At 39.8% G+C, this 12,700-nt stretch overlaps 2 protein-coding genes across 2 annotated transcripts; one reads left to right on the top strand and one right to left on the bottom strand.

Annotated features, from left to right (window-relative positions):
* Window positions 1–29: 29 nt before the first annotated feature.
* On the top strand, window positions 30–2,103 carry EOLA1 (endothelium and lymphocyte associated ASCH domain 1). Its single transcript, XM_057372249.1, has 2 exons — window positions 30–417; window positions 1,562–2,103. The coding sequence occupies exons 1-2, from the start codon at window positions 165–167 to the stop codon at window positions 1,777–1,779; spliced, it is 471 nt and encodes a 156-aa protein (XP_057228232.1). The 5' UTR covers window positions 30–164; the 3' UTR covers window positions 1,780–2,103.
* A 967-nt stretch (window positions 2,104–3,070) lies between these two features.
* Window positions 3,071–12,456, bottom strand: TMEM185A (transmembrane protein 185A). Its single transcript, XM_057372250.1, has 7 exons — window positions 12,319–12,456; window positions 9,897–10,073; window positions 8,916–9,123; window positions 6,163–6,246; window positions 5,107–5,283; window positions 4,651–4,774; window positions 3,071–4,159 (listed from the first exon to the last, which is right to left on the bottom strand). Exons 1-7 carry the CDS (start codon window positions 12,354–12,356, stop codon window positions 3,915–3,917), a joined length of 1,053 nt encoding a protein of 350 aa, XP_057228233.1. The 5' UTR covers window positions 12,357–12,456; the 3' UTR covers window positions 3,071–3,914.
* Between the last annotated feature and the right edge of the window lie 244 nt (window positions 12,457–12,700).

The raw sequence follows: 12,700 nt of genomic DNA on the forward strand, positions 1-12,700 counted from the left end.
GCCCGCGGGGGCGGACCCATCCCCGGGGAGGCCGCGCAGCTCTCTCCGCGCAGCTCCGCGGCTCCGGAGCCGGGGGCTCGTCACGGGCATCGGCCGCTTCTGGAGGCTCATCCCCGGCTCTCTGTGTTTACAGGAAGTGAACGGCTTCTGATGCGAGCAGCACGATGAAATTCGGTTGCCTTTCCTTCCGACAGCCCTACGCAGGATTGCTTCTAAACCAAGTCAAAACAGTGGAGACTCGCTGGCGTCCTTTGCTAGCAGGCTACAAGAACTGCACCATTGCTATTCATATAGCTATTAAGGACTGGGAGGATGAGACATGGAGAGAAATTCTTCTGAATAGGCTCGGCATGACACCAAAACAACTGCAAGGTTTGTTGGATGAAGGGGAAAAATTTGGCAGAGGAGTTATTGCAGGTAAGATCCTTGGTTTATTTCCGAGGTAACTTTCAGTCCTTTACCTTTCGCATAAATACATGTCTGCTTTACATGTTTGTACTCAGGACATTTYTTTGACAGAATGAATGAATGTGAAAGAATGGAGCGTGAGTTGTGATGGGTGTCTATTTCAATTCCTGTATGTTTCAGCATAACACATGTTAGTTGCACATTTATTGCATTTTGAGCTGAGGAGCTCTTGCTGAAACCTTYCTGAAGCACTCATAGTCWAACAYACCCACGATGCTGCAGCACTTTGCATGACATTTTAGAATATACATAAATAATTACATGAATAAATCCTATTTCAGTTKTACAAACCCTCTGTCACTTTTGGTATTTGGGTAACGAAGAAGTTTGTTTCTGTTGCACACAGAACAGAGGCAGTGATGGTTCATTGCATAAATTGTGATGGCATACAGTGGATATTGCACACTGTGCACTTAGAARGTTTTTATCCAGCACWCACTTTGCACTATTTCCTCGTATCTYTGTTACACCATCTTTATCATTTGAATACTATGAGCTATTGCTGCACAACAAATTAATTCTATCACATATACTGGATATTGTTGTGGTTCTACAGTGCTGAAACTGCAGTCCTATATATGTAGATTTGCAGCTTTGACATAAATTGCATAATTGGGGAGTAGGTATCAAAGCTTATTTGACAATTATTTTAAGTTTTTTGATGATGAAGTAATACAGAATTTCCCTTTCATGACACTAAGAGGCTTACAGAGAGCAAGAATTTCTGTATAGTTTAATGATTTTAAAATGATAATAGAATAGTGGCTTGAGAGTAGCAGAGTTTTATGCTTTAATGAAGCTGTTCCAAGGCCAAATGCAGCTSAGGAGTTTTGGTAGCAGCTGTGCTTAGCTACAGGCTGCTTTTCACAGAACTCTACATTGCTGGGTTGTGGTGATTTTAGCTGTATGCTCCTCCCTTTCTTCACCCGAGTCTGCACATGGACTTCTGCCGCAAACAGGACTGATGGGAAATGTCCATCCCCAGTAACCAAGTGGTTGCTCTGTATGTCCTCAGGGAGGGTTACTTCTGGAAAAGTTTTCTCTAAGGAGATCAAATGGGCAACTAATTTTTTATTTTAATTTTAAAATACAGGATTAATTGACGTTGGAGAAACATCATTATATCCAGAAAACCTGCCTCCTGAAGAGATTCTGGAGCTGGAAAACAAAGCAGTCCTCAGCAATCTGGAACAGAAATACTTGACTGTTGTTTCAAATCCCAGATGGCTCCTGGAACCAATTCCTGCCAGAGGGAGAACTGGGGTGTGGCAGGTGGACATCCCTGAAGAACTGATCCCTTCAGAACTGTAGATGTTGCCCCTTACTCTCATTTTTCCTGCCTAAATGCAGACTTGCATTCAAGATGCTGACTTGTGAATTACATCCACATTTTGTTTAGTATTCCCTTCCAAAACTGTMTGAAATGGCAAATGCATTGAAGAGCTGCTCTTTTGAGGCAAAACAAACACAGTGTGTTTTTATGGCTATTACAAGACATTATTAATGTTTTTCTAGATTTTTCCTATATAAACAACTAAGTTTAAATGCCTGGCTATGGATTGTGTGCCAATTTCAATGTAAATAAACTGTTTTTTTTTATATCTGCATCTCTGATTATCGGAAAACGGTGCTTAAAAGCGGGTCACAATTAACGGTGCTTAAAAGCGGGGCACATCTTTCCCACTCCTAATCCTGCCTTAAGGATAGATTGTTTTCATTCACATTTCAGGTACACAAGATGTGCATATGATGGATATGGCTCTGTGACCTGACAGACACTGCAGAAAGGCCATTATGAGAAGGTGCTTGTACAAAATGAAATTGAACAAGTATTAACATTTTTGTTACTTCTTTTTTCTCTTATTGAAGATAAAAAGATACCAGTTATCTTTGAAAATCTAATACTGAATTCAAGACAAGTGTGAAGAATTACAAATAATAGCCACTAATTTTTGGCACTCTTAAAGAGTTTTCCAAATTCACGCCTTCCATTACAGTGAAAATTCTTTTGATTTTCTGGAGCAAGGCCACACCTAGGCATGGCTCTAATGCCTAGGTTTCTCATGCAAGCTCAGCCTCCGGTTTTCTTTTCCATGGCAGTGTGCAGGCAAATTGATGTCCAATAACAATCCTGCTGGTGTTTGATTCTTTGCACCAGAATATAATAATATATATATAACTAAAATACATACATAAAATCTRTAAAACTGCAACAAAATTTAAAGTGTGGGATGGGATAGTGATGGGTTGGGTTTTGAGCAGTAGATGGTCCATAGGCAAGAAAAGGGAGCTCTGGCACATGAGGAATGGAAGTGCCACATCCAAATTTTCCAGGCATACACCTTGAACACATGCAGAAATGTCCACACTCTCCTTCCTCTTACTGCCATGCTAACACTAAAGAAACGAGACCCATGGCTTTTAAGTTATCTAAACTGTGGTTTACCTAAACATGAAGAGCAGCTGCAGGGGTTTGGGAATATGAGACATCTGTTTTTATAAACAACAGACTCCATTTCTCCAAAGCACCAGCACGTCCAAGACCCACTGTCAAAGCAGGTCTTTCTTCAGAYGAGAAAATGCTATGCCAACACCAATGAGATCCTATCTTGAAAAGTTTAATCATTTACACCAACCAACACAAAGTTGGTAATGAAGACCAAGCTATGATATTGATAGCAGCTAACCAACAGCTGTGAAACCTACAACAGATGTTTCTGGCATAGACCACACAATGCAAGGGGGAACAGCTTATTAAACAGCCAGTCTAATGGGAGAATGGTACATGCTGCTCAAGAAGAAYCAAAACATGGAACCGGCAAAGCAACAAAAACAACATGTAACTCCCAAGCCAGCACAAAAGTTGAAATTCTTACATGGAAATTTACACAGCTAACTCAAAAGCAACATGTAAGTCACCATACATTCTATTTCCCCCCGAGAAAGCTTTCCAGTGTTGCTTGAGAAGTGCAACACTTGTGCCCCTGTGGTTGAGACAATGATTGTGGCTGAACAGGAAAAGAAGTCAAGAGGTACTATGCTAAGGCATGCCAAAGCATTTAAAAGAGACACACAAATCAAGTGTATATTTAGGACCTAAAGGACACCTGGAATAGCATAGGCATTTCATACAGGGTTTTTAAAAAAATACTTTTAGATAATACTTATACTGTACACAACAGGACTTTTAAACAATATATTACACTGCTAAAAATGTTCATATAAATACTATACAGGCAAGCGTGCAACCAACCCATTAGGAAGGTTGACAAATTAGACAACCACATATTTCTGGAAAAGCTCTCAGATTATCTTCAAGATTTCTGATTTGTGTAATCCAAGCCACTGATTCGGCAATACCTATTTTAAAGGAATTGGGACAAGGCATGAGATGAAATACATTTGTCTGCTGATGACCAGTTCAAGTTTAATACGCTACTGTCATCTTAATCTGGCATATCAATGTTTAACTTAGGAGGTGGAATCACGTATTTTCCAGGACTCTGTGTAATGACCACTCCAGTCTTTTTTCGAAACATTGGTGCAATTTTTGGTGGTTCAGGCAGTGGTGTTTCTTCTGTCTCCTCATTATCTTCATGATGAAGATCATAAGAGATATTTCCATATTCTCGTAAGAATGGGAAAATTTCAAGCAGGAACTGGCAAAAGTCCTTGCGAATTCCAAACCACCCTAMAAGAAAACCAATCATTTTACATTATTAGCACAACGAACACTTTAGTAGACAGACTATTTAAGGTCTCTTGACTGTTTGCATATAAATAATATAAGATTTGTTAGTGSTGTTTCTCAGTGTTCCTTATGCCTATCATAACAATTCAGGTTATATACACACAGATACACATACGGTGTCTGGACATGCACAGTTCCATGTCTGCACACACATGCTTCTGTGTATATCCATCTGTATAAATTACAGCTACACTATYCCAGCAAGAATCCATTTAATTTTACATGTTATACAGTGTCAGATCACATCACTACAGAGAAGGCACACAAGACTTTGCATCTCAACCAAAGCAAACAGTGCTAGGGGAGGACACTGTAAGCATTGAAACTTTACTACAACTACTTGATAATAACAGAAAAGCCCTTTATGAAAATACAAATATTAATAAAATACATTGTTTTCTACTCTGTTTCCAGGATTCTGAAATACTTACAGTGATTGCCTCCTTTTTGTCCAAATGTTGTTGCCATTAATGTTATCAGTGAAAGCCAGAGAGGAACAAATATGGGTATGAAAGAAAAAGAATTATGCCCATCTAGTCTGTGTACTAGCAAGATCTAAATGACAAAAAAAAAACACAACAATGTCAGTTTAATGGCAATACTCCCTTTCAAACTGCTTAAAGCATATGCTGATCTCAAATCTCTTACTTTACCTATCTGTGAGGCAAAAATGGCCTTCACAGAAGCAYGTATTTATAGTTCCAATGTGATGCAGATTTTTCTCAAGAACCTTTAAAGGAACATGGAATTCTTGTTTGTCTTTTGTATTTGCTGTTAAGATTCTACAACAAAGAGCAATATTCTCATTTCACCAGGTTTAAAAGTCAGCATTCATTACTTACTGAAAAAAGAACAAGACACATCAAACTCATTATGGCTTTTCCTACCTCGAAGGTGAGCAGTGGCACCACAATTGTCATCCAGCTGACAGCCATGGTTATGTGTGTCCTCCTTTGCTCAGCGATCACGTCCATGGAGCGCAGGAACAGGACGGACCACACGATGTAATAGAGCACAACAAGGCACAGGAAGGACATCAAGATCCACAGRGGAACACAAACAACCTGAAAGTAATACACATTTTTTCATTTGTTTTGGTTATGGGGTTTTTTTAAAATAAAGTGAGTCTACATATTAAGTCTAAACAAGAAAATTAAATCTTTAACTAACATAATGTCTAACAGAAAAACATCTAATTCAKGTGCGTTGTTTCAAGCTATATCAGCTCTCAGGGTTCCTCAGCTTTCTAAACCCCACCAGGCTGAAACAATTTAAAATTATGTCAATGTAGTTCAACTTTAGTAAGACTTCTGTGATTTGCTTGAGCTCAAACTGTACTTGAAATTTTTTTTAACAAGTACTTCTAACAAGTACTGGACACCTTACTTTGGAGTTTCAATCCTTTCTCAAGTTTTTTTTTACTATAGAAAGGACAGACATAACCATGCCAATCTGTCAGTTTGATGGTAGTTTACAAAAACCCAGACACAGAAACAGCTATTGTATTCTAAAGGCACTTGGGTGGGACATCTCAGCAGTTTTAACAGTGACTACTTGCACAGTAAGTGGATTTACATGCATGGTAACACAACAAATAAAACTAGTTATTTACCATACTGTATTTACCAATGCATTCTCTAACTCACCAATCATTTTCATGGCTCGTTTAGTGTTCCYGTTGGAACTTTGGGTTAGGATTTCTCTTTCAACTGCTGTTCAGAGATTAACTGCAGTTGATGGCACATTCCTCCCCCTGAGAGGATGAAGTGCCCAAAGAACAGCCAGATTTCCATGACCACTGAATGAAATGCCAGACCTTCAGTGAAGGATTGCTAAGCGAGCAAAAATGGAATCATGGACTGATSACATATTAACTGTTCCCTAGAATAAATATCTTCATGAAATTCAGCATTTAAACAAAGAAGAAAACACTTGTTACGTACAAGCCAGGGCCATCTGATGATCTCATCTARTCTGAGAGCAATAAATATGAACTGTAGAATATTGACCGAACACAAGATTTCCAGCTAGAAAAAGGAAAAAACATTAGTTATCTTACTAAGAGTTAAACTTATTTCCAGGATAATCAATGAATCTGTCAAAACACTTCTCTGACACCATGCTTATCATTGAAATATGAAAATTCTTTTGCATTTATATTTTTTATTATTGAACATCCCAAAATTTGTGTGGGTGTGATCCCAACTGAGTAATACAGAGTCAGCTAGACTCTAGGAAGGTTTCCAAGACCTTCCAGCTATTTAAAAAGAAAAAAAAAGGAAAAAGGCATTTACAGTGATTAGAGAAATACGAAAAGCCAAAGTAATCAGAATGAAAAAAGCAMAGCATCAGAAAACAACTATGCTCTTCATGTAAGAAATACTGCTAGGATTAAATTAAGCAGTAAAAAGACCTTCAACTTTAAATTAGCAAAACGAATCTTCTGGAATATTTAGTAGTTTCAGTAATGGACAGAGCTACCAGTAGTCCAATTTTAAAATCCAAGCTCCATCAAGAGGGAAAAAGAAAAACATAAAATATTGGAAGATGATATCTGAATTCGAATAATTTACTGTGTAATTAAGAGATATTTTAAATGACACTGAAGACATGGGTTCTGCAGAAATGGAGAAAAGCAATWCTWCTCATTAAAATCTTAATGAAAGGTTTTCATGAGTCCTGCTTCCCACTATGAGAAACAGCCTTTCATTATACTTTAAAAAGTCTGTGTCTAGCTGGAACAAAGTGAAACAATAAAACACCACCAGACTTGGCAAGATTCTATTCGTAAAGTTTATGGGCAGCCCTACAGGGTTAGGATTTCCAAAGACCACAGAATTATTATCTAAAGTCTAACTGAAGCCCTTGAATGGAAGTCAGAAATATTACCCATTTTAACAAAAAAATATTCTGTTATGTAAGGCCTCTTTTAAATGTAACATTTCTCAGAAGGCAGACACTACCTGCTACTTTTCATTAACACACACAATTGTGTAGACTGTGATCTGGGTAAATGTATTTGAAAGTTACAGTACAGGGCACCAAAAATCCAACAGGCAGCAGGCATTTGCCAGCTTCAGGGACTACACAAAAGTCTCTACTGTTGAACTGCGCGTTACTTTAAAAAAGACTGAAAAACTAGATTTAAAATAATTTTGTACCACTGGCTTTCTTGAAAGAATAAACCACGAAAAGACCCTACATTCAGACCAAGCAACCTGAAAGCTGCAAGAGCAAAGAGAACCAAAAATATAAAAATCAGAGGATCAGCTGCTATAAATAATTTTTAGGATCAAGTTAACATAAGAAATCTACATGGCAAGTGAATGCATATTTGCAGTGGCTCACAACTCAATGATTTCAATATGCTTTAAATAAATGGTGCTTTATTGACTTTAAAAATAGCATAACACAAAAGGAAGCTTTTTCTGACCCCACCACATTATGGAGACAAAACCCCAGCATGTACTTACTGATCAGCTAATCAGATACAGAAAAGGAATGAGCAGATAATATATTTCAGATTAAATACTTACGAAAATAATAATAGATTAACAACTACTTTGATTATTCAAGTCAAAAATTAATGTCCCGGATTACAGGCAGACTGTCATGTAGCAAATAAAAGGGAAATAATAAAATCTTCACAGAGTAAAAAGAAGACAAAGCAGAACAGCACTAAGTGAAAATGACTAAGACTAAAAAAAAAAAAATTTATTTGAGACAGCTGTTGCCTTTTATGGATTTCACTTTCTTCTGCCAGTACTTAGCAGCTGTGCAGTCATCTATAAATCAATGGGCAATCAAGCATCATCCAGCAGAAGGCAAATACTTCTACAAAATTTTACTTTTAGCAATGGTTAACTGGGAACAGAACCCTGAAAAATAAAATTCTATTGGCAAATGTTTCAAAATTAACAACTCYGGATATCAGTTTACCAGCCATCATAACAATCACTTACCAAAAATGTTTCTCCCTAGTGAAAAACTAATCTTATGCTCATGTTAGAGAAATAGTCTCTTGAAATTAAAATATCTGAAAAAGCTGAGCCTCATCTAAAAATCAGATTTTTAATTGTCATGGGGTAGTTTGAGGACATAGCAAACCAAAAAACTCCGTAAGAAAATTCAATATGAATTCTAAATTTATTACCAAATGCCACAATTGTGGGAGCACCTTGAGACTCCTTCCAAGATCAAAAGCAGTTAAGAGATAAGATAGAGGCAGAAAATAAAAGCCTACCATTTTATGCCTACCATGCTCATTCCAATTAAAGATTAAACACACAGATTGTGATATAAAGACATTTTCCGCCCTGATTATGCAGGGCTCTGGAAATTCAATTTTGCCTAGAGACASTGCTTGCATTCAATGGAATTTTTTTCTGTTGTTTCCATATAAGTGTCTGGTTTTGTCCATACTGCAGAGTTCCTGGTGAGTTATTTTAACACAAAATAATAAGAAAGCAGATTCAAAACATGCTGCAATTTGGTAATTGAAAAAACCAGAAGATACTAGAAGAAAAAATTGTATTATTCCTGATGGTGACTTCACTCCCATTTGCAGGTGASTGCAAACAACTAATAGGACTGATGTAATCCTCTGTATTGTGCTTTCCTGAGTGACACACGGCCCCAGAACTGATCCCAAGTCCAGCCCAGCCCTGGGTTTTACATCTCACAAACAAAAGCTCACCTCCAGAGACCTGTCGTGTCGGAATCCCCACACACAAGCGGCAACTGAGACTGGAGACACAAAGAACAGTGGCATGAAGACCAGGAGCCAGAAATGGGTTCCTCTTTCAATCCTGTCACACACCAGGACTTCAAACATCAGCAGCAGCAGGTGGATGCCTACTGCAATTAACATCGCTTTGAACTCCACACAGGTTTCTCCTTCTGCTCTGAAGAGAGGATAAAGAAGCATTTACTTGCCAGTAAGAAAGCACACTACCCTGCAAACATCCCAGGACACTTGCTTGAGTTTCAGATATTAACATTTGTTTTTAATAAATATACATTATACCCTAATAGTCACTATTGAATTCCACATCTTATGACCTAAAATTGCCCATAAATTTGAACACTAGAAGTATTTCACTCAAAAGGTGCAGTAAAATTTTTACAACTTGAAAATTTTCTAAGGATTCCATAYCTGGGCAGATAAAACAATTCCTTTGCTACTACATTAGCCATCATGCAAGCTGCTAGGAAATAAGCTTAATTTCAAATAAGCTGTTTGATTTCTGCAGCAGCTTTCACTGAATCAGCATCTTTCCCCACAATTCCTTTATTTACCCAAGTCAGAGTATTGCAACAGGTATTTTATGTTACCAAAAGTAAAATGCATGTAAAATGACAGCACACAGAGAGCTTTTCCCTGCACCAGTAGAACCATTAGAAGGAGCAAACAAGATCTGAACTACACAAAATGTGGGTGTATCAGGAAATCTGTGCATCAAAACTTTTTAATTTAATATGCACCACACAAAGAAAAGACGTTTATTGCACTTCATTTAAGATCATTTTTCTTTTGCCCTGGGATCTTCAAATTTACTTTCTACTCGAATTACAAAAATACTCCAAACTAACGTATTAAAAGATGTGAAAGTTATCTTGCCCTAGACTGACAACACACGATGTTCCCCATTTTACCAAACAAACATCCTCAACTTACCGATACTGTGGGTTTCGGGCCCATACTCCTGTTCCCACTGAGGCACCAACAATCACCATTAATTTCCAGAGCCATATTGGAGCAAACACAGCCCAGTAACTCCACTGAATTTTGTCATCCAGACGCAGAGAGAGCAACACAGAGAAGAGCAGCARGCAGGCATAAATAAGGAATTTGCTATTAAACAAACAAACATAAGAAACACCAGTCAGGAATCAAGGCAGCCAACTTCACATGAACTTTGTAGAAGAAAACAAAATCAGTCACAGCTGAAATTTCATTGAGACAATTCCTAATAGAAAATGTGTCAAGCTTCTTTGCAAAGAGTCAAATATTTCATCATAGATACAGCATATGTCATCTCTTTCATTTATAAAACCATTGCTACAAGGAAACATCAAAAGAATTTTTGCATGACAATCTCAGTGAATGGACAGCTATAAATAGTTCCCTTCCACAAGGATCCAGTCAGAAGCTGTATTATTAGAGACTCACAAAGATACCAGCTGTACAGTTTCAAAAAATGCGCTCTGTTGTACAAATCAAATGACATAGTTTTTGATGTTCAAAACTAAGTTACATAATTCATGAAATTTTATCCACAGCACTTTTAAGTAAAGATAAAAAGTTATTACAAATTGTAATAGTGCAGATTACAGATTTTTTTTCTTAATGTTTATATTCAGTTAAAAAAAAGCAATATTATGGAAAAGAAAAACCCAACAGGTTTTAGCAAAGTTACTGATTATACACTGAAGTTTCTAACTGGAATACTGAGGATGGTGCTTATAAATTTAAAATAGCTACATTGACACAGTTTATAATGTACTCAATTTACGAATGAATAAATGTATCCAGAATACTTGAGCACAAACTGCTTGTACCATCAAAAATCAGACAAACTAATTACACAGTAGGCAATTTCCTCACAGGACAGGAAGGGAAAAGTCACCCACACATCCACCAGAAGCTCACACTCTGCTTTATAAAACACATTATTAGGCTTCAACACTGAGTGCAGTAACTGTACATATTTTAAAACATGGATAACCTAAGGAACAGAATAAGGCAACAATACCATTYCTCCAACAGCACAACTCAAAACTACCCACTTTCACTCACACCAGAAACAAAGCATTCATCAGATCAACATTGCTAGGTTTAGATATCAAGCTGTTTTGTCTCTACTCAGAACAAGTGTCTCATCTGCTCCTTAGTAAGGAAAAGCAGATTTATTGTCTCAGCATCTCTTTGCATGCTTGATGAAACTACCTCGGGATAGGATGATATAAACCGATCACACTTCATAGCAACAGAGATGTCTCAGCTCCTCGGCTAGTTATKCTTTTTTAACATTCAATATTTGTGCAATTTGTAYTTTCCCTAGCTCTCAATAAATACAGCAGTAAAATAACTGTTCCCCGAGTGTTCCAGTTGCATCAAAACACGAAGATACCTGCACAAGTGCAACATGCAGCCTTGTTCACTCATCACCCAAACAAGTTGCAAGCATYGCTCTGTAGTAACAAAACTTTATAAGCTTCTAGGGCTTCTGCTCTTACTTTTCCATTTCTCCGACCACACATATTGCAATTGTTTATTTCAGCCTCTGCAACAATGCACTTCCTGGAGCTTTGGTTACCCTTTTGTCTAAACTGACTGAACACAGATTTCTGTAACTGCCATCATGTAAAGCCTCTTTCACGTGCAAGGTTTTCCCAGGACTCAGCATCTCAAGCTACCTGGCACAACTTACTTGCAGGCTCTTAGTCTGTGATCTTATATTTGGTAAAACTAGGTAAAATTTAACTCAKTCTCTCAGTTTCTTTAGAAGTTGCACGTTCGTAGTTGCTTGGAGAGGCAGCAGAATCCCAGTAACTCTCACACTGTTAATTTGAAAGGAGCCCGAAGGAAGGTTCGCCTCCCCCAGTGCTGCCCGTGCAGCCCGGGGCTGTTCACACCTGCGGACACGCTCACAGCCTGCGCGGGGCAGTGCGGACCCTCCGCACCCCAAAGCACCTCGCTGAAACATTCAAACACCAGAAAGGGCCTGGGAGCAATCTGAGAGTTACACAATAACAAAGCAGATGACTGGAAGCGGGGCTGGAAAGCAGATGCAGAGCGGCCGCGTTCCAGCCCCCTGACCGCGAACCAGCCGCGGGGAGCAGCACCGAMACCCGGGGCGCCGGGAAGCTTCGATTCCATCATCTCAGAGGTCTTTTCCACCCTGGTTGATTCAGTGGTTCTGGGCAGGAAACCGGCCGGGAACGGCGTGTTCCAAACGCCGCCCGAGCCCGCGGTGCGGAAGGGCCACCCGAGGCCGCGCTCCGCTGCAAACCTGACGGGTCCCGCACCCAGCGCTGCTTCCGGCCGGGCCGCCGGGCTAACCCCGCCGTGCCGGCGCTGCCCGTGCCGCGCTCACCTGGGGTTGAAGTCCTGGAAGAAGCCGCGCAGGTTCATCGCGGCCCCTCTACCAGGCGCTCATGGCGCGGCGCCGCCACCGCTCCCCGGCCTGGCCTGCCCGGGCCTCGCCGCCGCCCCGCGCATGCGCGCGAGTCTGCCCGCAACAGGGCGGGCCGGACACTGTCGGGCTTCGGAGTGAGCAGTGCGCATGCGCATCAGCCGGGGCGGTGGCTCTGCCAGCAGCGGGGCGGGGCCGAAGGGGCGGGGCTAAATTGGGAGGGGCGGGGCTAAACTGGGAGGGGCGTTCTTCCCCCGGCGCTCTCGCGTCGCGGAGAGTTTTTCGCTTGATTTCTGAGCCAAAGCCGCACCCTGCCAGTGTGAAGCCGTTCCCGCAGGTGCTG

Source organism: Malurus melanocephalus, unplaced genomic scaffold, assembly GCF_030028575.1.
Source record: "Malurus melanocephalus ecotype Western Australia unplaced genomic scaffold, MMel_1.1 scaffold_168, whole genome shotgun sequence".
NCBI classification, from domain to species: domain Eukaryota; kingdom Metazoa; phylum Chordata; class Aves; order Passeriformes; family Maluridae; genus Malurus; species Malurus melanocephalus.

What these genes read in the sequence shown, in the direction of transcription:
- EOLA1 (XM_057372249.1), top strand. Translation starts at nt 165, where the DNA reads ATGAAATTCGGTTGCCTTTCCTTCCGACAGCCCTACGCAGGATTGCTT. An exon ending in TGGCAGAGGAGTTATTGCAG is followed by an intron (nt 418 to 1,561) that starts GTAAGATCCTTG and finishes TTTAAAATACAG; the next exon opens with GATTAATTGACGTTGGAGAA.